The 24989-nt window shown below is 45.0% G+C and overlaps 1 protein-coding gene across 1 annotated transcript in view; it reads right to left on the bottom strand.

Moving 5' to 3' along the window:
- Nucleotides 1-549: 549 nt before the first annotated feature.
- The window catches only part of LOC134413640 (uncharacterized), an 86724-nt gene continuing 62284 nt past the window's right edge, over nt 550-24989 (bottom strand). The window contains exons 12-20 of the mRNA XM_063147699.1: nt 20778-20852; nt 19597-19608; nt 13941-13980; nt 7947-8009; nt 5229-5303; nt 4895-4957; nt 1845-1985; nt 1402-1482; nt 550-554 (exon numbers count right to left, since the gene is read on the bottom strand). Coding sequence (XP_063003769.1) covers nt 550-554; nt 1402-1482; nt 1845-1985; nt 4895-4957; nt 5229-5303; nt 7947-8009; nt 13941-13980; nt 19597-19608; nt 20778-20852 — 555 coding nt within the window. The remainder of the gene's footprint in view (nt 555-1401; nt 1483-1844; nt 1986-4894; nt 4958-5228; nt 5304-7946; nt 8010-13940; nt 13981-19596; nt 19609-20777; nt 20853-24989) is intronic.

Genomic DNA, 24989 nt, shown 5'->3' on the forward strand with positions numbered 1-24989 from the left:
ATTGCCTGGGAGAGCTGAACCTATCAGAGCCCAGGGTCAGTGGGCACTCACGTCCTCCCTGCTGCCGCTGCAATCGCCCACTCTCAAGCGTGATCGCCCACTCCCTGACGTGGTCCAGGACACTCCAGTTCCTGGAGGGGTTCTCGTGTGTTCTGCAGGCGCCCCACAGCCCACTGCTTCTCCCAAAAGCCGAAGCAGGCATCTGCGTGGTGCCCGTGGAACACATGAGGACCCCTCCAAGGACCGGAGTATCCTGGACCACGTCAGGGAGTGGACGATCACGCGTGCGAGTGGGCGATCACAGCAGCAGCAGGGGGGACACGAGTGCCCACTGACCCTGGGCTCTGGTAGGTTCAGCCCTCCCAGGCGATGCATGCTGTATAGGTTGTAAATGTTTTTCACTAAAAAAGAAAAAAAAGGAAAAAAGGAATGAGAAAGAGAGAGATGAAAAAGAAGGAAAGAAAAAATGAAAGAGAGAGAGAGAGAGGAAAAGGAAGGAAGGAAGGAAAAGGGGGCAGGAGCGCTACTGGAATGAGGGTCTTTTTATTCTCATCCTGCAAAAACAGAGACATTAGAGGAATGAGTCCAAGTGGTTTCTATGGGGTGTGGCAGCGGTGCCGCTGCCAGGTGAGCCCCCCTCCCCCTTACTTACCTGCGTTTGGAGCTCCAGATGGAGGTGAACCATTTCACCTCAATCCACAGCTCCCCCTGACCCGATTCGAATCCGCCTTTGGTGAAGACGGATTGGGTCCCTACGCCCTGGATTCACGATCTGAATTGGAACGGAGCACAGCCCTAGTTCCTACTCATCTCTATACATGACCAGGGCATGGTGCCACACCACAGAACCCCATCCCCAATGTTACATTTCCCACCAGCATTTCTGAAACATCGAAGCAAAAGAAAATTCCAAACCTTTTCCTTTCGGGCCCCTCATTTTTTGGCTTCCTAATCTGAAAGTGAGAGAGAGAGAGAGACGTTTGTAATGGCTGATGAGGGGCCTCCATAGTTTTCTGACTCTTAGGGACCCCCGTGGGAGGAGAGCCCGAGGGGCCAATGATTGCCCTTCCCAGGGGACAACACAATTTCAGCCCCCATGTATCCCCCAACCCTTTTGTGGGAGAAGTTGGGTGGCTGCTGAAAAGGGCAGCAGCATTGCATCTTGTCCCTTCAATACCCCTTGATGCACTTTGTCACAGTGGTCCTACAGGCAGTGACCAACACAAGCTCTCGCAGAAGGACGCCACACTGTGAGTTTCCCTCCCCCCTCCCCTGAAATGGCAGCCAGTTCCACTGGGGTCCCAGGGTCGTCCTCAGGGGCTTCCACCCATTCATGTGGTGACTTTTTGAAGAGCCAAATAGCTCTGTGAGCAGAGAGTGCCGTGTAATCGATTGCCTTACCTCTTCCTCTGGCTCGTTCAGAGGATCTCCACTCCTTTTCCTCCACGCCCGCTTCCTGATTGGGGGGAGGTTCCCTTCGGCCTAAATAGAAGGAAAGAATGCCATCAGGCGGGTGGTCCGCATTCCCTTGGACTATCCCTACATGCTATTTCCCATCTTTGTACCTCCCTTTCTACTGTCCAGGGAACTACTTTCCCTCTTGTAGTGTAGGTGTTAGAGGGACTCATGAGCACTGGGGACATGCAGGTATAACCAGTCTGCAGATCCATGCAACCTCCTTTACTTCACGTAAAGTCTCCTAAACTTGCCTTTTTGGCCTACCCTCCTCCCAGTAAAAATGGAGGAAATGGGCTGGGTTGACTGCAGAACCAGGGTTGCCTCTCATTTGAAGACTCTGTGGATGAGGGAGGTGGAAAAAGAAATGGCAGGGGAAATGATCTTACCTGTGAAGACGGTTGCCCCATTCCTTGGATTGATGGTTCTGGTATTGTTGGAAGAGGTGCAGCAGATGTTCTTGCTGGAGGAGGTGGAGGAGATGGTGATGGAGATGGTGATGGAGACGGAGAGGATGGTGGTTCTGCCTCCTGTGAAGATACCAGTACATAAACTCTATTTGGGGCTATAGTGAAATTGACAACTTCCCACTTTCACCACTCAAGCTCCACTACGTTTACGTTCATTTGGCTTGAGGGCTGCCCTGAGGGGCTGCCCTGAGGGGCTGCCCTTGGGAAAGTCAGGGAATTCTGATTGGCCAACACATTCTTCAAGCTATTTTTATTAATCTATTATTTACCCCTGGATTACCTCAGCTTCTTTCTGAACCATTTTGACCAGGGAGAGGGGAGGAAACACCCACATATCATGTAGCTTACGCAGGAGTACATTTTTCCTCATCCCACATTGTCAGGAAGTGATCCTGGTTGCACCCAAAGAAGTAGAACATCCTACACTACAATGCCCCATTCATGGCCTTGCTCCTTCGCTGACTCCCGCCCTCCACCATCCACCAGCAATGTTAGCTCTGAAGAAGACTTACTTCCAAAGTTATCAGGGCTCCTGTGACTGCCTGGGCCCAGGCATTCCAAGGAACAGATGTTTCCTGGAACAATTCAGCGAACAATTCAATCCCACATTAAATATCCTGACCAAAGAGCCTAATTTATCATGCAAACTTGCCACAAAAATGAAGGGAACCAAGCAGACAAGACCTCGCAAAGTGCTGCTTCCTGCTAAACACTAAATGGCAAGTTACAGGGCATCATCTCATGGGGGAAAGTTGCGTTTCCTTACCCTCGCTTCTCCGTCCACATGTTCATTCCCCATTACTTCCTCTTCCAAAAGAGAAAGTAAACAACATGCACAAGACCCATTCAATGGGCTGTTAGGATCACGCTGCTTCTCCTGCACATAGCAGGAGATAGCGGCAACCTCTGTTTTTAAAAATTAGTCAGACGTACCGGGGTGGGGGCTTATTTGGCACACAAAAATGGCTAGAAGGTGCGGGAGGCCTGCGGCAGAGGGACTCACCAAAACCTCAGGAGAAGGAACCGTGAAAATCCGTGAGTGCCCAGTAACGAGCATGCAATGAAATGCTTGCCTGATGGGGGTCACACTTCTACTGTTGAACCGTGATTATTTTATTGCATTCCCTTGTAATACAAGTGTTCTGTTAACTGTTTTGAAAATGACGTTGGAAAGTGGAATGCAAATTTGCATACTAAGTACTCATTAAGAAATACACCCTCCCCTCCCTTTAACGACACCCTGCAGCAAACACAGCAGAGAAGAGCCACTGACTTCGTTTCCCCAGGAGGTTCCTTCTTCTGGCTGGCACGGCCCCTGCGGAGCAGGGGAGACAAACGCGTCAGGAAGACACGAGAACTGGTGAAAGATTGATTACTTGGGCCAAATAAGCCATCGTGGGTTAAAAACACTCCTGGCAGACGACACGATAACCCACGGAGGGTTAAGCAACCCACTCTCTTAAATAACCCATGGTGGGTTATTGTGACTTCGGAATGCAGTCAAAGTCTAAACCATGGTTTAATTTGTTTTTGACTGTGCATATTTATTGTTTTATACTGTATGTTTTCATCTGTACGCTGCTCTGAGATATTAATGATATAGGGCAGGATATAAATGTTTTAAATAAATAAATAAATAAATAATAAACCACAGGCAGTTATAGGTTGATAGTTCAGTTATGATTTTGGAACGGAAACTGCCTTGATCGCCCTGTGGGATGACCTTTGCCGGGAGAGGGACAGGGGGAGTGCGACCCTGTTGATTCTCTTGGACCTTTCAGTGGCCTTTGATACCATCGACCTTGGTATCCTTCTGGATTGGTTGCCTGGGTTGGGAGTTGGAGGCACTGTGTTGCAGTGGCTCTGCTCCTACTTGGAGGGCCAGTTCCAGAAGGTGGTGGAAGTGGCTGTTCTGAATCAGTGCCTGAGAACAGTAATGGACAGGAGGAGGGCCAAGAAACTGAGACTCAATCCAGACAAGACAGAGGTACTGTTAGCGGGTGGTTCGCCTGTTCGGCTAGGCGATGTTCACTCTGTTGTGGAGGGGGTTGCACTCCCCCCTAATGGATTGGGTTCGTAGTTTGGGGGTGCTCTTGGATCCAAAACTATCACTTGAGGCACAGGTGAACTCAGTGGCAAGGAGCATCTTTTATCAGCTTAGGCTGATATACCAACTGTGTCCTCATCTTGACAGAGATAGCCTGATGTGCTATACAAGGGGCTGCCTTTGAAAAGTGTCCAGAAACTTCAGCTGGTTCAAAACAGAGCAGCAGGTTTGCTAACAGGCACTGGCCAACAAGATCACATCATGCCAGTCCTTTCCCAGCTGCTAGGTCCAGGCCCGATTCAAAGTGCTGGTATTAACATTCATAGCCCTAAACAGCTAGGGTCCAAGCTGTCTGAAGGAACGCCTCCTCCCATTAATATAATGTCTCCTGTCTTTAGCAAAAAAGACAGAAGAGAAGAGCCACTGACCTCACTATTCCCCTCCGTGGCCCAGGCGTCTTCTAACAAAGTCCATCGAGTCTGTGAAGCAAAAAAGAGAAATAATTAAATCCAAAGGGATTTAGGACAAATCCTAAATCCCTTTGGATTCACCACCACGAATTCACCACCCATTTTGATGTAGATCTTCAGGAAAAGTCCCTTGGGGGGGGGTAGGATCTCTTGGATGCTGCTGGCGCTAGAATACAGTAGGAGAGACTTGCCCGCCTCTGCCTTAGTCGGCTGCCTGCCACCACCAATCCCGCCCCTGGTCGTGCCTCTGCGTGAGCTTCTTAGTAACCTGGTTGCACCCAAAGATGCTGGGCCCGGTGGGGGGAGGGTCAGTGGAGAGTCCTCTGGACTCCCGGACCCAGTTGGACACCCGTTACAACCTACACTAGAATGTCCCCAACCACGGCCTTGCTCCTTCGCTGACTCCCTCCCTCCACCATCCACCAGCAGTGTTAGTCCTGTAGAAGACTTACCTCCAGGGCTTTCAATGCCGCTCCAATGGCCTCTGTCCAGGCCCTGCTGGGTGCAGATGTTTCCTGGAACAATTCAGTCAACAGATCAATCCTGCATGAAATTTCCTGACCAAAGAGCCTGATTCATCATGCAAACTTGCCAGTTATACTTTTAGTGATCAACAGTGATTTTTTAAATTGCATTCCAGTGCAATACTATTACTCTGTTAAGTGCTGTGATAATTCTACTGGAAAGCAGTATACAAACCTGAGTAATAAATATCCATAAAGAAATGCATCCCCTCCTCCCTTTAACACCACCCTGCAGCAAACCCAGCCTAGCATGGCCACTTACCCTGTTTCCCTGGGAGGTTGCCTTTCTGCTGAGCAAGCCCGGCTCCCGCGGAGCGGGGGAGACTGATGGTTGTGTCTGAAGGAAAGAGAAGAATATGGAGTACGGTCACCTGCAGGGAACCCTCCTCTGACTCACCTTCCCCAACCTGATGCCCTCCAGATGTCCTGGATTACAACCCCCAGCAAGACCCAGGCGCCTGGAGGAAGCTGCATCGCACGTGAGGAGAAGCACTGAAAGACTCTAGTCGGGATTTGGTGGTTTCTCGGAGGGGGGGCAGGGAGGGGGGGACAGTCCTGAGCCTCCCCCTCTGCTGAGCTGGACCTCCTAGTTCCAAGAACAGAGACCTGGAGTTGTTCTGAGCCCTTTCCTGTGACGACAGAGGGAGCTGAGAACCCTCCCAGGCCTTTGGCCCTTGGGGAGAGTCCCACTCCCCTCCGGAAGTAACAGTGGACCTGAAGAAGTTTGGGCCTTAGATAGCTGCCGATACACAGTGTTTCTCCTTCCTGTGTGTTCATTCTGTGTGTTCAAAAGGGTCTCAAAGTGTACGCGGGAAGCATTTCTACACAGGGCACTGACTGTTCACCCATCCCTCTTACTCACGATGTGGTCATCAACCTCCACTGCCGCTTCTTATTTTTAAGAGCACTTTCCTGGGGGTGGGGCGGTTAGAGCCGGGGAAATGGCGTATTATTTGTGAAAGTGAAAGAAAACGTATTTGCCTAAGAAGAGCCCTGCTGGATGAGACTCAGGGTCCATCTAGTCCGGCATTCTGTTCACACAGTAGCCAATCAGCGGCCCGTGGGAAGCCCACAAGCAGGACAAGAATGCAGCAACGCCCTCCCTCCCTCCCAAATCCCCCAGCGACTGGTGTACATAGGCTCACTGCCTCTGATACTGGAGGCAGCCTAAAGCCCTCAGGACTAGCAGCCCCTGACAGCCTTCTCCTCCAGGAAGACATCCAACCTCCTTTGAAAGCCATGCCTATGGGTGGCCATCATCCCATCTCGTGGGAGTAAATCCCATCGTTCAACTATGCACGGTGTGAAGAACTACTTCCTTTGATCTGCCCTGAATCTCCCACCTGAAAAATGAGTAACTCTAGTAAGGGAGGCAGTGGCGGTGAAAATATAAACAAAAGGAACCCAAAAGGCGACCACCGTAGAAACAAAACAAACCCAATGAATTAAATCGTCATTCAAAAACGATACACACTTATTTACACTAGAATCACTATTTTCAATCCAATACTAACACAAGTCTACCACAATCAACTATCACATCAGTGTAGCATTTCATTACATATCAGGATAGCCTTCAATTGTAGTTATCAATCATTTCAAACCAGATTTAAACAGCCATTGCATGGAAATCCGACCCATAGACATCAAACACTATCATCTAATCCCATAAACAGTATATTAAGACCAAATTTAGTCAACAAAGTTCATGTTATTCCTTGTTTCGAAGTATTGTCTTCAAAAAACGTCCGTCTTAGTACTCTGTAAAAAATAACAATTCCAAAGCAAACACATTTGACTAGAGTTATTAATTCAGACTGCCTGTTGGTGGTAAGTTGTCTGAATAAAGCAATTCACGGTGTTCTTATCTTGTGAACCAGCCAAAAAATAAGAAGTAAATAAGAAGTAAATGAGAGTTGTTACTGTGGAGTAACTCTAATCAAATGTGTTTACTTTGGAATTGTTATTTTTAACAGAGTACTAAGACCGACATTTTTGAAGAAGATACTTCGAAACAAGGAATAACATGAACCTTGTTGACTAAATGTGGTCTTAATATACTGTTTATGGGATTATATGATAGTGTTTGATGTCTATGGGTTGGATTTCCATGCAATGACTGTTTAAATCTGGTTTGAAATGATTGATAACTACAATTGAAGGCTATCCTGATATGTAATGAAATGCTACACTGATGTGATAGTTGATTGTTGTAGACTTGTATTAGCAATGGACTGAAAATAGTGATTCTGGTATAAATAAGTGTGTATAATTTTTGAATGACGATTTAATTCACTGGGTTTATTTTGTTTCTACGGTGGTCGCCTTTTGGGTTCCTTTTGTTTACTGAATCTCTCACCAATCAGCTTCATGGGACGACCCCGGGTTCTAGTATTATGAGAGAGGGAGAAAAATGTCTCCATGTCCTCTTTTTCCACACCGTGCATGATTTTGTACACCTCTATCTTGTGTCTCCTTACTCATCTTTTTCCTAAACTAAACGAAGACCCCGATTAATCTCACAAATATGCCACAAAAATGAACGAAGAGCGCCAGGCCTAACATGCTGCGAATTTCCAACAGTATCCGTTCAGGGGCCCAGTGACGTCTAAATCCCAGCTCACCATCTCCTCCCAATAACACCACCGGGCAGCAAAACAGACAACACAGAACAGCCACTGACCTCACTTCCCACAGCCACGAGCAGACGTTGCCACCTCGAAACCAAATGTTTCTGTGAAACAAAAAGAGCCATAAAAGGGTGTCTGAAGGGGAGACAGAAGATCCAACTTTTATGAAATCTACGCTGAATTCACTTTGCATTCAGCTGCACACGTTGGGAAATGCCCCTGAGGAAAATGAAGCATCTCTTGGATGCTCTTGGCACAACAGAGGCCACATTCATGGCCTCGTTCCTTGTTCCCTCCCTGGCTCCTCGCTCCACCCTCCATCAGGAAGGTTAGACCTGAAGAAGACTTACTTCTAACGCTTCCAGAGCTGCTGCTCTTTGGTGGGACAACGCTCTGGATGGCATCGTTGGTTCCTGAGCAGGCGACAAAAAGGTTCAGTCAGTGGGAGGCTCTGCTTTGCTCGTATTTCTTCCGGTAGTGTCTTCTTCTCAACCCACCCTTTGTTTGTATGTCAAGGGTAGGGAACATCAGCCCTGAGGGCCACCGGTGCTGCCAAACCTCAGGGTGAACTTACTGATTGAGCGCCAGTTGCACCTATCACACATTCTTGATGTCGTTCTGCTTTTCTGGTGTATGTGTGTGTGTGTATACACACACACACACACACACAATGACATTGATCGTCTGCCTTTCCTCCCCATTACCCTCACATCAATCCTGTGAGGAAGGTTAGGCTGAGAGGTAGTGACTGACCCAGATCTTCCAAAGAGATCAGCAGTGGAACGGAGCCCCCAAATGAGAAAGATGAAGGAGGCAACGTTTATTGTTCCACTGAAACCTGATATCAATGGGGAGGGTGAGACAAAGCTTATTGGACCATCCTCTTCTGTTAAATGTAGAATTTTTAAAGCTATAACTATGTAAATGTATAAAGTGGGTGCATCACGCTGTCTTCCCACTATCCCCACAGGGCAGCAACACACAGAGCAGGGAGGCGCCACACTTACTTTGACTGCCACAGGGGCTGGCCGATGTTTTGCCAGAAATTCCTTCTGTGAAGCAAAAACAAACAAAAAAGGGCAAGGCCTGATGAGAACCATGACAAATCCCTAACTTAAAATGTCTTGGAAGAGGTAAATTTAGGGGAAACGTGCACATCAAATAGACTTCTGTGTGTGACCCATGGCTCCTTATGAAAGGTTTCTGGCACATATGTAGCTAAGCCAAACAGGGTAGCCATATTTCTCTGAATGAAGGATGGGATGACACTAAATCCCCCTGGATGATGCCATGGCACAAATTGGCTTTGGAGGACGAGCCCCAGAGTGATCTCTTCGCATCCTCACTGGTGCCCCCCAAAGTCTAAACCCACAGCCCCATGCTGTCTTCCCACTAAGCCCACGGACAGCAAGACACGGAACAGGGAGACGCCACACTTACTTTGAATGGCACAGGGGGTGGCTGATGTTTTGCCAGATGTTTGTTCTGTGAAGCAAAAACAAACAAAAAAGGGCAAGGCCTGATGAGAACCATGACAAAACTGGAACAAGGAAATCCACAATGAATTGAGCCTGCATATTGCTACAGAAAAGACGACGAAATCCGACCCTCAGGAGTGTGGAAACCAGACCCTCAATTGTGTTTTTAACCTGTTGGATGTTTTTTGTGGTTTTAATTTTTGTGAACCGCCCAGAGAGCTTCGGCTATTGGGCAGTATAAAAATGTAATAAATAAATAATAAATAATAAATAATAAATAAAAATAAAATAAAATCTCTTTCAGATGAGATTTGTTTATATCCCACCGTTTCTTGAAGAAGCTCAGTAGAGCTTACATGGTTCTGTCTCCTAAAAACATGTGAGTAAGTAACAACCCTGTGAGGTAGGTTAAATAGGGGAGACAGCTAGTTTAGGCCATGTGAGGTAGTTTAGTTTGGGCCATGATCCCCCCTTGCTATCCATGTCCACCTTCCTGGTTTCTCACCCCACCCCCCCGGGTCCCAACAGTGGGAGGGGATTGTGACAGATATGGGCCCCAGAAGCCTTGTACCTTGCAAGACTCCTAGATCAACATGCAGGATAGACTGTGTTGCAAATATTTATTCAAAATAGAGTTATTGGTCTTCCGCATTTCTCTCATGAATGGCTAAACTCTCCGAACCCTTTTCACCTCTGCAACAAAGACATCAAAATTGGCAGAGGAATAGATATTAAGGAGGGCTTAATAATTTGAATCGGATTGGGTCATCCATTGATTTTTTATGATTTTTACAAACCTTTTCCTGGTATGTAAAGGATCTTATGAGCGCCACCCAGGGTGTGATTTAGCTCACAACAATGACAGCTTTACGCTGTGGGGATAATTCAAGGGAAAGGGGCACGTGGGAGGAAGCTGTTGTGCAAAGAAACTGAGTAACCAATCGAGAGCGCACAATAAAAGCCTCATGTTGCAACGCTCTCAATCCCACAAAGAAACCTGATCACCCACACAAAAGGCTTTGGAGGAAGAGCACTGGAGTTCTCTCTTTCCATTCTTACTGGTCCCCAAGGAAGTTTATGTTGGGTTATTGTGCCAGAACTTTTCTCTCTCTGGAACTCTGTTTGTGCTCAGAAACAAACACACATCACGCAGGTCTTACACAGCAGAGCTGGTTTATTTCCTTCAGGCTTCTGTGCAGTTCAATTCAGATCAGTTCAGATCAGCACACTGAGGCATACACAGAGAGCAGTGATCATAGAGCAGTGATCTGTAAGCAGTGATCAGTTCCATTTTACACAAGTGAGAAACTATATACAGATCTACACAATTCTTATCTACATTACATACAGCTGTGATGAGGCTAACTTAGAATCTTGGCAAGGTTCCCAGAACAGCCTCTATCTCAAGGTAATTACCCACAGATAGTCTTTCTCTGTTTAACCCTGAGATAGCCATACACACACAATTTTAATGACTAAGCAAGTATTTCTTTCATATACTTAACAGTCCTCCTCTTGCGCATGTTGTTTAAATTGTGTTACAATCTGAGACCCAGCTTTAAAAGCATCTCTTTGTGTTTTACCATTGAACGTTCCACCTGTCCTTTCTCATTTTGTTTTACTTTGAATACCCATTTACAGGTAATGGCTTTACGACCTTCAGGTAAAGGTACTAGCTCCCACGTTTCATTTTTTTCCATTGCTCTGATTTCCTCTGACATTGCTTCATGCCAGCCCTGAGCTTCTGTAGGTTCCATTTCCTGAATTTCCTCAAATGAAGTAGGTTCATAGGCTATTAGTAAAGCTCTATGAGAAACCTGTTTGCTTTGGTATTCATCTGAGTAACGAATTGGAGCTTTGCGTTCCCTTTCTGATCGTCTTGGCATAGTTACAGACATAGTTTCCTCCTCTACAGTTTCTTCCCCCTCCCTCTCTTGCTGAGATTGTTCAGGAATTTCTTCTGTTTCTACAGCTTTCTGTTCTACAGGCAAACTTACATACTGTTTTGTTTCCTGCATTTGTTCATGAAAAACTACATCTCTGCTCACAATTACACTTTTGTGATATGGAGACCACAAACGATAGCCTTTTGTTTGTGTATCATATCCCAACAGTTTACATTCCAAACCTCTTTGAGCTAGTTTTCCTGGTCTGTTTTCTTTCTGAATATGAGCAAAACATTTACTTCCAAAAACCCTTATATGTGACACTCTAGGTTTTCTTTTGTAAAACATTTCATATGGAGTTTTTTCATGTACAGAGTGGTAAAGCCTGTTTAACAAATAATTTGAGGTGGACAAAGCTTCTGCCCAGAACAGATTAGACAATCCTGACTCTTTCAATAGAGCTCTTAACATGTTCTGCAAGGTTCTGTTTTTCCTTTCTGCAACTCCATTTTGAAATGGTGAATATGGAGCAGTAAGGTCATGTTGTATACCCTCATCACTGAGGAATTTTTTAAATTGGTTGCTAAGAAATTCACCTCCCCGGTCCGTTCTTAGATTAGCTATAGGTTCTTTAAATCTATTTTTACTCCACTTAACAAAAACTTTAAACTTTCCAAAAGTTTCACTCTTCTGTTTTAACACATACACAAATCCAAATCTACTGTAATCATCAACAATAGACAAGAAAAATCTGTTTCCTCCTTGACTTGTCTCAAAAGGACCTGCAAGATCTGCATGAATTAATTCAAAAATTCTTTTTGTTGTTCTCTCACTATGTTTTGGAATGTTTGACTTATGACACTTGGTTTCACTGCATACATTACATTCTACATAGTTAGAACATGGTTTGATTTTCACCCCTTCACACAATTCTGGAATCTTAGAAATTGTTTTATAGTTAGCATGACCAAACCTTTTATGAGTTAAATGGATACACTCTTGGTGTGGTTTGCAATTGGCTATTGTTTTTGTTGTGACTTTGCTGGCTACAACTTCATTTTCTGTACAAGTATTAATCACATACAAAGATTCTTTCATTATTCCTTGCACACACACCTTGTTTCCCTGTTTTATAGTACAATTTTCTTCAGTAAAACAAACCTCATACCCCATTTCTGTTAACTGAAACACACTTAGAAGGTTTGTTTCTAATTCTGGTACATATAAAACACTTTGTAGTTCAACTCCCAGACAATCAAAATATACATTACCCACACCACAAATCTGGATTTTTGATCCATTTGCAGGGGTAACACACTTTTGCTTTGAAGTAGAAGTTTCCAAGGTTACAAATGAAAGTTTGTCTTTTGCCATACTTATTGAAGCCCCAGAGTCCAAAAACCAAGGATTCATTGTCTCTTTGACTCTTGCTAGAAGACACTTCTTTGTTGATTCAGCTTCATTCATGTTGTTTTCTTCTCTCCACTTTGCTGTCAACAGCTTTTTCTTCTTCTTGTTGCAATCCCGCCTTAAGTGTTCTGTGGAACCACAATTAAAGCATTTCCTTGCCTTTAATGCAGCCACCACGTCAGAAGATTTATGGCTTTGTTGAAATTCAGCCACAGGAAGTTTAAGGCTCTGTTGTTTTGAAGCTTGTCTTCTTTCATAGGTTTCCAGTAGTTTTCCAGCTACATACTCGAGGGTTAAATTTTTCTCCTCTTGACTTTCCATCATGGTGACAACCGCGTCGTACGATGAATCAAGACTTGACAAAATCACATAGACTTGGTGTATAGTTGTAAACTCCATCCCTCGTGCCCTGAGTTGATTGAAGATTTCTCTCATGCTTTTCAAATGGTTTGACATAGACTCCCCTAGTTTCAGCTTCATTCCATACAGTTTCCGGGTTAGAATTACTTTACTGCCCGCTGTTTCTCTTTGATATACAGCTTGTAGCGCATTCCAGCACTCTTTTGATGTATTCAAAAACTGAATGAAGGAAATTTGAGAGTCTTCCACAGCTAATGCAATAACTGCCATTGCTTTTGCATCGTCCTTAAACCATTTAGCATTCTGTGGATCTGCTCTATCTGGTGGATCCTCTGTGACTACATACCACAGTTCAGCCTGAATCAGATACATTTGCATTTTGTAAGACCATAATGCATAGTTAGAGTCATTCAGCTTTTCCAACAATTGATGCAAACCAGACATATTAGCTCCTGCCATTCCCTCTGCTTTAGGAATTGGTATCTCACCGTCCTCCTGCTCAGAGTCCTCCTCAGAGTCAGCCGACTGAGATTTTTCCTCACTTTGCAGCACTGGCTTTAGCTTGATGTCTTCCTTCATCAACAGTTTTCTGTTTTAGCAGACTCCTGGTTCTGATACTGCACCGTTCCCACCAAGTTCTGGTTCTTCTGCCTGGGTTAGGCTGGCGTAGGCTTCCTGGACTGGACTGGGCCCATAACCTTTGTTGGGTTATTGTGCCAGAACTTTTCTCTCTCTGGAACTCTGTTTGTGCTCAGAAACAAACACACATCACGCAGGTCTTACACAGCAGAGCTGGTTTATTTCCTTCAGGCTTCTGTGCAGTTCAATTCAGATCAGTTCAGATCAGCACACTGAGGCATACACAGAGAGCAGTGATCATAGAGCAGTGATCTGTAAGCAGTGATCAGTTCCATTTTACACAAGTGAGAAACTATATACAGATCTACACAATTCTTATCTACATTACATACAGCTGTGATGAGGCTAACTTAGAATCTTGGCAAGGTTCCCAGAACAGCCTCTATCTCAAGGTAATTACCCACAGATAGTCTTTCTCTGTTTAACCCTGAGATAGCCATACACACACAATTTTAATGACTAAGCAAGTATTTCTTTCATATACTTAACAGTTTAAACTCAACCCATGCCGTCCTCCCATTAACAGCCACGGGCAGCAAAATACGGAAGACAGAAGAGGCACTAACCTTGCCTGCTGCAGTGGGTAGCCGATGTTTGGCCTGATAGGGATTCTGTGAAGCAAAAACACACAAACAATGTCAGGGTCTGAGGGAAAGGGAGAAGAGTACCTGGCAAAGAAATCCACAATGAATTTAACCTGCCTACTGCTTCAGAATGATGACAAAACCACAGACATTTATTTACCGATACCCCACATTATCTTGAAGAGGATCAATAGGGCTTCCATGGTTCTGTTCCCCACCACAATTTATCATTAAAAGTGTGAATATCTTACAACTGTGTGATGTAGGTCATGCTGAGAGAGCCTAACCAAGTCAGTGAGCTTAGCCTGGCCTGTGGTCGCCCAGTTCGGTTCTCCCCTGAGTGAAGAGATGAACTTGGCCCTCCCTTGATATTCATTGATTCACCCATCCTCTCATTACATTTCTGTACTGCCCCAATAGCCTAGGCTCTCTGGGTGGTTTACAAAGATCAAAAACCCTTAAAATACAATGTTATACACATAGTAATATAATATAAAGAAAATCATTTACATAGAAACACATCAATAGATAGCACACAAGTAGTAATAGGAGGGGTACCTCCAATCAAACAAAAAGTGACAGGTTAGTGGGGTTGTGACTGTGGGGTTGTGGAAAACTGATCCACACGCCAGGTGACAGCACACACCAGGTGTGCTGTCTCCCTGGAGCACAGATTAGAGATGTGACTGAAGGGTTACTGAAGCTCATAAAGCCCACGGACACATACCCCTTTCTTCTCATCCATGTGGGAACAAATGATGTCGCCAAGCAGAGCTCCGAAGAAATCATTTCAGACTTTGAAGTTCTGGGAAGGAAACTGAAGAACTTTGGGGCCCAGGTAGTTTTCTCATCCCTCCTCCCGGTTCTTGGAAGAGGATTAGAAAGGGAAAGAAAAATACTCCGGATGAACGACTGGCTTCGAAGGTGGTGCCGTTGTGAGAGTTTTGGATTCTGGGACCACGGGCTACGCTACTTGGAACATGGACTGCTGGCAAGGGATGGGTTGCACCTCACAAGGGCTGGAAAGAATGAGTTCGGCCACAGCATGAAGAACTTGATCAGGAGGGCTTTAAATTGAATCTTACGGGGGTGGGAGACGTAAATTTTGAGGCAACAATGGATGAAGGCCAATGCACCACAGTACAGAGAACAGCTCCGACAGTGTCCCAAAATAGTGTCTGCAACAATGTTGGAACAAAGCCAGACTATAAAACACATGGTCTTCGATGTCTATATACTAATGCTCAGAGCATGGGAAACAAACAGAATGAACTTGAACTCTTATTACATGAAGGCAAATACGACTTGATAGGTATAACTGAAACTTGGTGGGATGACTCCCATGACTGGAATATAGCAATTGAAGGATATAACTTGTTCAAAAAGAACAGAAGAAATAGAAAGGGAGGTGGAGTTGCACTATATGTTAAAAAATACCTATCCCTGCACAGAAATACAGGCGGATGAGACTGGGAGCCCTGTCGAGAGCGTCTGGATTAAAATAAATGGGGCTAGGAATAAAAAGAATATGATAACCGGAGTCTACTACCGACCACCCAATCAAGGAGAAGACGAGGATGAAACTTTTGAGAAACAAATTACCAGTGTTTCAAGGAAGTGTGATGTAGTAGTGATGGGGAACTTCAATTACCCTGATATCTGTTGGGAGACCATTACTGCCAAAAGCAGCCCTTCCAAGAAATTCCTGACATGTATGGGTGATAACTTTCTCCTACAGAAAGTGGAGGAAGGAACTAGAGGATTGGCAATCCTTGACTTGATATTGACCAATAGGGATGACTTAGTGGATAACGTGGCAGTTACGGGAACTCTGGGGGAAAGTGACCACGTCATACTTGAATTCTTGATTATGAAGGAGACGAAAGTCGAGCGTAGCCATACACGTACTCTGGATTTTAGGAAAGCTGATTTTAATAAATTCAGAACTATAATAAGTAAGGTCCCATGGCAAGGGAGCCTAATGAGAAAAGGAGTGCAGGATGGGTGGGAGTATTTAAAAAAGGAAATTTTAAAGGCACAGTTACAAACAATTCCAACAAGGAGAAAAGATAGAAGACAACAGAGGAAACTAAAGTGGCTCCACAAAAAGCTTAGAGATGACCTGAAAACAAAAAGGGATACATATAGGAAGTGGAAGGAAGGCCAGGCTGCAAAAGAAGAGTACAGACAAGTAGCGCAGAAGTGCTGAAATGGCGTCAGGAAGGCTAAAGCTGTGAATGAGCTGAGATTAGCGAGGGATGCTAAAAGCAATAAAAAGGCTTTCTTCAGATACGTGAGTAGTAAAAGACAGAGGAAAGGAATGGTGGTTCAACTGCTTGATGAGGATGGCAAATTGATAACAGACGACAAAGAAAAGGCTGAAGTGCGCAATTCCTACTTTGCCTCGGTCTTCTCCCAAAAGCGGGTCTATGACCCCCCTGGAAAAAGTGAAGCAGAAGTTGAGGGGGCAGGATTGCAGTTTGAGATTGATAAACAAATGGTCAAAGAACACCTAATTTCCTTGAATGAGTTTAAATCTCCAGGGCCCGATGAACTGCATCCTAGAGTAATGAAGGAGCTAGTGGAAAAACTCTCAGAACCTTTGTCTATTATCTTTGCAAAATCATGGAAGACGGGTGAGGTGCCGGACGACTGGAGGAGGGCTAACGTTGTCCCTATCCTCAAAAAGGGCAAAAAGGAGGAACCTGGGAACTATAGACCAGTCAGTCTGACGTCCATCCCTGGGAAAATTCTGGAGCAGATTATAAAGAAGTCAATCTGTAAATACCTTGAAATCAATGCAGTGATTACTAGAAGCCAACATGGATTTGTCAGGAACAAATCCTGTCAGACTAATTTGATCTCATTTTTTGATCGGGTAACCTCCCTTGTGGACTGTGGGAATGCTGTGGACGTCATATATCTTGACTTCAGCAAAGCTTTTGACAAAGTGCCCCATGATATTCTGATTAACAAACTAGCTAAAAGTGGGCTAGATGGAACAACTATTAGGTGGATTCACACTTGGCTACAGAATCGGACTCAAAGAGTACTTATCAATGGAACCTTCTCAAACTGGGGAGAGGCAACGAGTGGGGTGTCGCAGGGCTCAGTCCTGGGCCCAGTGCTCTTCAACATTTTTATTAAAGATTGGGATGAGGAGGTGCAGGGAACGCTGATCAAATTTGCAGATGACACCAAATTGGGGGGGGGGGATAGCTAATACCCTGGAAGACAGAAACAAACTTCAAAGTGATCTTGATAGGCTGGAGTGCTGGGCTGAAAACAACAGGATGAAATTTAACAGGGATAAATGCCAAGTTCTACATTTAGGGAATAGAAACCAAATGCACAGTTACAAGATGGGGGACACTTGGCTCAGCAATACTACAAACGAGAAAGATCTTGGAATTGTTGTTGATCGCAAGCTGAATAGGAGCCAACAGTGCGATATGGCTGCAAGAAAGGCAAATGCTATTTTGGGCTGCATTAACAGAAGTATAGCTTCCAAATCACGTGAGGTACTGGTTCCCATTCAGCCCTGGTTAGGCCTCATCTAGAGTATTGTGTCCAGTTCTGGGCTCCACAATTCAAGAAAGACGCAGACAAGCTGGAGCGTGTTCAGAAGAGGGCAACCAGGATGATCAGAGGTCTAGAAACAAAGCCCTATGAAGAGAGACTGAAAGAACTGGGCATGTTTAGCCTGTAGAAGAGACGATTGAGGGGAGACATGATAGCACTCTTCAAATACTTAAAAGATTGTCACACAGAGGAGGGCCAGGATCTCTTCTCGATCCTCCCAGAGTGCAGGACACAGAATAACGGGCTCTAGTTAAAGGAAGCCAGATTCCGGCTGGACATCAGGAAAAACTTCCTAACTGTTAGAGCAGTGCGACAGTGGAATCAGTTACCTAGGGAGGTTGTGGGCTCTCCCACACTAGAGGCATTCAAGAGGCAGCTGCACAACCATCTGTCAGGGATGCTTTAGGGTGGATTCCTGCATTGAGCAGGGGGTTGGACTCGATGGCCTTGTAGGCCCCTTCCAACTCTGCTATTCTATGATTCTATGATTCTATGATGACGAACAACTTAGAGCCACCTACTTCTTTTTTTGTTTAGAGCAGCCCTTCCCCAACCTGGTGCCCTCCAAAGGTGTTGGACTACAACGATCCATCATTGCAAGTCAGTATGTCCCATGGTCAGGAATGCTGGGACAGCAGGATGGGGAACGTAGGGAGGTGACTCCAGGCAAGCCCCCACCCTACCCCACCCCACTTACCTGCTCTGTCGTCGCTGGGCCCGGGGTTGAACTGAGCTCCCTGGTGCACCCGGAAGCAAGGCCACACCTGCAGCTTTGCTTCTGGGTGGACCCAGGGGCTCTATTCAAGCCTGGGCCAGGCGACGACGGAGCAGGTAAGAACCCCCCTCCCCCACCTGGCCCCTTACCTGGACCTGCCGCCACCGCTGCACAAAGTGTGGCAGCTCCAGGCAACCCCCCTCCTGCCTGGCCCCTTACCTGGAGCTGCCACTGCACGAACTGTTGAGGTGGCAGCTCCAGGCAACCCCCCCCCCCCGCACCCCACCACTTACCTTCTCCGTCAAGGCCTGGCCTGTGCTTGAATCGAGCCCCCGAGTCCACGCAGAAGCAAGGCTGCAGGTGCGGACTTGCTTCCGGGCGGACCAGGGCGCTCGATTCAAGCCCGGGCCCAGCGACGACGGAGCAGGTAAGTGGGGTGGGCTGGGGTGGGGGCTTGCCTAGAGCTAGCGCTGCAGTTCGCACAGCAGCGGCAGCGGGTCCAGGTGAGGGCCCAGGCGGGAGGGGGGGTTCTTACCTGCTCCGTCGTTGCAGTCCAACACCTTTGGAAGGCACCAGGTTGGGGAAGGGCTGCTCTAAACAAATAAAGAAGTAGGTGGCTCTAAGCTGTTCGTCATCAGTTTTCCACAACGCCACAGTCACCTCTGCATATCCTAATCTCCATCCTGTCCTCATGGTTTATCTGCTTTGGCAGAATGAGAATTTCACTGGTACTTTCTGCCTCCTTATGGAGGATGTGGCGTTAAGGTTGGTGAGCCTTAACTCCCAATTTCCCCGCTTTTTGGTGCTTTGATGGAAAAGTGTACGTACTTAACGTTGTTTTATAAACTGTAGGTTTTTGTTTTTTGAATTTCATGACTTTTTGTAAAGGATGACCAGAGCCCTGCCCTCTTTTAAATGTGGTCACTGTAGTATAGCTCCTGCAGCTTTAACTGTTGTGATGAAGAGGGAATTTCACCAGGTTCTCCATATAAACAAATGACACCTGCTGAAATTCCCTTTTCTATGCAACTGTTAAAGATACAGGAGCGCTGTCCTCCTTTCCATATGGCTAGGGTGACTATATAAAAGGAGGACAGGGCTCCTGTACCTTTAACAGTTTCTTACTCACGTTTTTCACGCCCGAGAAGCAGGGGTGGGGGGTGGACACTTAGAAAACTGTTTCTTTATACAATCTAATAAAAAGCAACAAACAAAGGTGTCATCTTAAAGATAACCAAATAGTATTTCTTCACCACGGCTAGGCAAAGTATACCTCTAAATGGAAGAAAAAGGAAACTGGAAACATGATTTTGGAGAACTAAGATGCTAAAACAATTAGCACTTACAATTTGCAAACACTGAAACACAAAGACAAACAAAAAAGGGGGTGTGAGTGGACAAAATGCCGATAGACGTACCATTTGCAATCACGCAAGAAGGCAAGTCAAATTCCCACTCTGAACGCTATGTTAGGGTGACCATATGGAAAGGAGGACAGGGCTCCTGTATCTTTAACAGTTGTCTAGAAAAGGGAGTTTCAGCAGGCATCATTTGTATGCATGCAGCACCTGGTGAAATTCCCTCTTCATCACAACAGTTAAAGCTGCAGGAGCTATACTAGAGTGACCAGACACAAAGGAGGACAGTGCTCCTGCAGCTTTAACTGTTGTGATGAAGAGGGAATTCCACCAGTGGCTGCATGCATACAAATGACATGTGCTGAAATTTCCTTTTCAATACAACTATTAAAGATGCAGGAGCCCTGTCCTCCTTTTCATATGGTCACCCTAGCTGTGTTCACCATGCCTGGATCAACCCCCCCCCCCCAAGATATTTTGTAACTAAATACAACTACAATTCTCTTGCTGCAGCTTTGCCTGTGTTTTCTCAAAAGTGTGTGTGTGTGTGTGTGTTTGTGTGTGTGTTTAGTGCTTAAGGAGGCGCACACTCTGTCTCCAAAGTTGTTGAACTTTGAAACTGATTTTTGGTGTCAATGAATGCTCAGTTGCTCTTTGCAGATGTTGGGGGTGGGGGAATGTAGGCCTTTCCTAAATGTTGTGTTATGCTTTTCCCCTCATCCCTCATTTATCCTTCATCTGTTGCGCTGGGGGTAATACATGTTTGCTACCATACATTGGTGAAATTCCCTTTTCGGTGCATTTACAAACTTATCCCACAACTATGGGATGCACCTATTGAAGATACAGAAACATTAGATTATATCTGTCCACATTTGGAATTTTCAGTCGTGGGATAAGTTTGTAAATGCACTGAAAAGGGAATCTCACCTATGGACATGGGTTCAGTTAATGGGCTGGAGCTGCTCCCCTGGCTCCTCCAGGCATCGAGGGTCCCATTCCTGAGGGGGGCCGCTGAGATTCATGTTGAATATGTACCTACCGACTAGTTGTTTTTATGGCGTGTTGCATGTAAGGGAAGGGCATCTTCCTAGGTCTGGGAATTGGGACTTCCTACCTGACTTTTCCTCCCACCTCTACAGGAAAGTTCAGAGCTTTGGGAGACTTACACCCAACTGATGTTCTTGGGCTTCCATGTAGTCCCACAGCAGCCTCCTTGCCGCGTAGCTGGTCACACCCAGGCCCTGCAAGAGAAAGGTCAGTAAGAAAAGTCAACAACTGGCGGATCCAGTCCAGGAGGACTGAGAACGTGTCGACGTTTTAGGGGAGATCCAGGGTGGGCAGAAGGGAGACAACACACTCAGCATCGCCTAACAGATTAGGGTAGCGCTTCAGAGATCAGGCAGATGCCTTCAGCTTTATCTGTGTAAAACACACTTCTGTGAAACTGGAATTCTATTTTTTAAAAAGAAAAGAGCGTGGATCACGCAAGTCAGCCCACTTGTGGCATTGAGAAAAGGCAGGGGGGGAGGCAGAGCGTGGTCTACCTGGGGGAGACTGGCCTGTTCCCAGTGGACCACAGAGAGCTTGGCAGCGCTTCTGACTCCTGTAATTCAGGCTGCACTTGCTGGGCCCAGGGTGTACGCATTTCGTTCAGTTTTTCTGCCTGTGTTTTGCGTGTTGTCAGGTGTCTTTCGTTCCATCATCCACTCATTGAAAAAATCAATATTTTTTTTAGGGAAGTACAAGAATTTCATCCCATTTGCACTAATGCCCATTAGCATAGATCTAATAATGTGCATTAGTGATGCCTATTTGTGCAAGTGTGATTTGGTGCAAATCCCCACAAAAAGAAAAAAAGTCCATGGAATCCACGTGGTTTGAAAAAGGAAGTCCAGAATTATGCACACTGGATTTCTAACTTGACAAGACGTCAGTCGACCACAAAAGGGGGCCAAACAGTAATGAATTGAGGCCACCCCTGTTTGGGACATCTCCAGCCGCAGGTGCCAGAATGAAAGATAAGGCAGGCCTTGTATTTACTCTTTTTAATTGAAGAATCGTTCATTATGACCTAGCTACATGTGTTGAGTCTTCTTCTGCTGCCCCTTATGCCTGGAACACTCTTCCAGAACATTTGAGAACTACAATTTCAACCGCAGCTTTTAAAGCTTTTAAAGCTCAGCTAAAAACTTTTCTTTTTCCTAAAGCTTTTAAAACTTGATTTTGTTCTGACTTTATACTGTTAGTTTTACCCTACCCAGTGCCTGTTTATCCTACCCTGTGCCTGTTTTCTTTCTCTTCCCCTCCTTATTGTTTTATCATGGTTTTATTAGAATGTAAGCCTATGCGGCAGGGTCTTGCTATTTACTGTTTTACTCTGTACAGCACCATGTACATTGATGGTGCTATATAAATAAATAAATAAATAAATAAATAAATAAATAATAATAATAATAATAATAATATTCTGTAGCCCAGATTAATTTCATTAGTGGGCATCCCATAACTCCTGTCTAGTGAAACACCTCTGAAATAAAGGTGGTTGAGTCCCTAGTACAGCTGTGGGGGAAAGGAAATATCCCAACTCAATGGTGTCATCTTTAATAAGTTGACAGCCCACCTTTTAGTACATTTCTTCGTTCTCTCCTGCAGAGAACGAAGATGAGTTTGGTTATTTTATATGAGCGATGGCAAAAGAGCTGCGGCCAGGTGCATGGGATTAACTTCTGGCATGAAAGAGGTGTCATCGAAACAGGGCTCTTCCCTCCTGCCCCAGGTCTTCGCTTGTGGCAGAACCCCCTAACCCATGAAATCTCCTCCAGTGCCTGTGGGAGAAGCAAAGCCCCCGATTCCCCACTGGCCCTCTCTCTCCAGAGCCACCAGCTGACACTTCCCAAGATGGGACCCTAAACTGTTGTTACGATATGAGATAGAAGATGAACAAGTAAAAGACTGTATGACAAAACGGGCACAAATTATGGGGCATAATATCTTAATGGAAGAATGGGAAAATATGTGGGGAAAGGGTTTAAAATTTAAACAATGTGCAAATCTTAAAGAGAATTTTTATAAGATGATGTACAGATAGTATATGTCACCTGTAAAATTAGCTAAAATGTTTAAAGGGGCTTCAAGTAAATGTTGGAAATGTAAAAAAGAAGAAGGAACCTTTTATCGTCTTTGATGGACTTGCAAAAAAGGCAAGACCTTTTTGGACTCAAATACCTCCTTAATCCAAAAAACATTAAAGAAATGACACCAGAAGCTTTCTTACTTGCAGTAATGGACAAACAAATAAAAGAGAAGGGGGAAATGTTGTTTTTGTATAGGGTGACGGCAGCAAGATTGCTATTCGCACAGACCTGGAAAAATGAAATAACACCAAAAATGATTGAATGGATGTTGAAGATGTTGGAACTTGCAGAGATGAAAAAACTTACAGCGATAATGAGAGAAAGGTCAACAGCTATGTTTATGTTGGAATGGAAACCTTTGATAGAATCTTTGAAAGAGACTGAGAGAAATGATGTATTTGTTTGTGGATTTTAGTATTAAGGTGGGGAAAGGGAGGAAAGAAGCATAACTCTGTGAATCCAATGTAGGAGATTTTGATAAATTATATGATCATAAAAAAATTTGAATTGGATATATAAAGGGTGATGAAGAAATTAATCAGCATTTTGGGCATGAAGAGGGCAAAAGAAAAATATACTTTAACCTCACCGTTAAATGTTTTTAGTGTAGTTGTTATATGTATACCCTTGTTTGTATGTACCATGTGTGATGTTTGCTTAGATGTTGTTGGGAAAAAATAAAAAATTTAAACCACCAAGATGAGACCCTTCTTACCTTGCGCCACGTTGGATTGATGATGCTCATTGTGAACACCTGTGGGTTGAAGACGTTGTGGGGAGGGGGAAGGGGGTCGGCTCTCTGGGATGGGGGGGAGGGGGGGAGGGAAGGGAAGGCTAAACTATTAAACTATTAAGTTCGTAACTAATAACCTATTAAAATATTTAACTTTAGAATGACAAAGAAAAATGAACAATAAATGCTGGTAGCACTAAATATGATAAACAGCCACACTCCCACACCAATCCACCACACTCCGCCACTAATCACACTGCCACACTGCTCTCAAGTCTCCAACGGTCTCTCGGGGTTGGAATCCTGCGTCACCACGGCTGCTAGAACTCTGGCATTGTGAAGAATCCGGCTCTGGACTGGATGGGATTTTGATGTAGGCAGTGACCACCATGGGCCACCACAGGGGGGTGAAGGGGGCCTTCTACCCCACCTCACCCCCACCCTCACCCCCCACTGACCCATGAGCCATAATCCTAGCCATGGATTCCTTTGAGTTGCAATACAAAGGAAGGTTTAAAGCACTTGTTGTTAGAGATCAATGGGTTTTCTGCCTAAATGTACTGTTTTGATTATTCCTCGTCTCTATTATAAGATATATCAGACATGATTAATTGGAATGTTTGGCCTAATGGCTTAATACTGCAATTTTCATCCTTCTCTAAGAATTTCAGGGAACTATACGTTGAAGGAAATATAACCAAAAGAATTGATCTTCGTGCGATAGATGGCAGCAAGATTGTGGGGGCAAGATTGTAGCAAGATGAATATAAGGGAGAGGGAAAAAAGTCTAAATCAATATGTGCCCTAGAAGGAAACTAGGGGTCTGTCTATACGTCTTCTTTGCCCCTTGGTGCCTGTGCAGTGGTGCTGCATTGATTATTCAACGCAGTCCCCAACATCACAAGCACAGCAACCCTTTGCGACAGCAGTGATCGGTGATCATTTATTCAGCACTGCTAAGGTGATGGTGTTAATATCTGCAGGAGTCCCTATGCAGACCTGAATGAATGGAATTCAGCTGCCTGATGAGCGAGTCCAGGAACTGCTATCTGAGGGTGACACTTCATTCAGCTGATGAAGTGCATCCAGAAGCCCACGTTTCTTATGCTATACAACACTTGTTACTCTTTCAGGAGGCTCAAGACCTTTGCAACAGGAATCTGGTTGAATGTCAACCTGTATCTTCCTTTTCATACAATTTTACTACTTTTTACTTATTTGCATATTTATCATTAAACACCTGTCATTTGCATTTCATCATAAGACCTCTTACACTGTCTTAAGACAGATGGATTAGTCTTGTCAGAATCAGCTGTTTCCAACCAATCCAGGAGACTAGGTCTATAGCCTGCTGGATTTTCTCTTTCCCCCCTATTTTATATATGGGGACCAATATTGCCCCCTCCGCTCTGTTGGGACTTTTCACGGACACTTCAGTGTAAATAGAGTGTGATGCCAATACTGGTGCCCAGCATTCAACAATGACCTTTAATTAATGGGGGGGGGGGATA

This window comes from Elgaria multicarinata, chromosome 2 (assembly GCF_023053635.1).
Source record: "Elgaria multicarinata webbii isolate HBS135686 ecotype San Diego chromosome 2, rElgMul1.1.pri, whole genome shotgun sequence".
NCBI classification, from domain to species: Eukaryota; Metazoa; Chordata; class Lepidosauria; order Squamata; family Anguidae; genus Elgaria; species Elgaria multicarinata.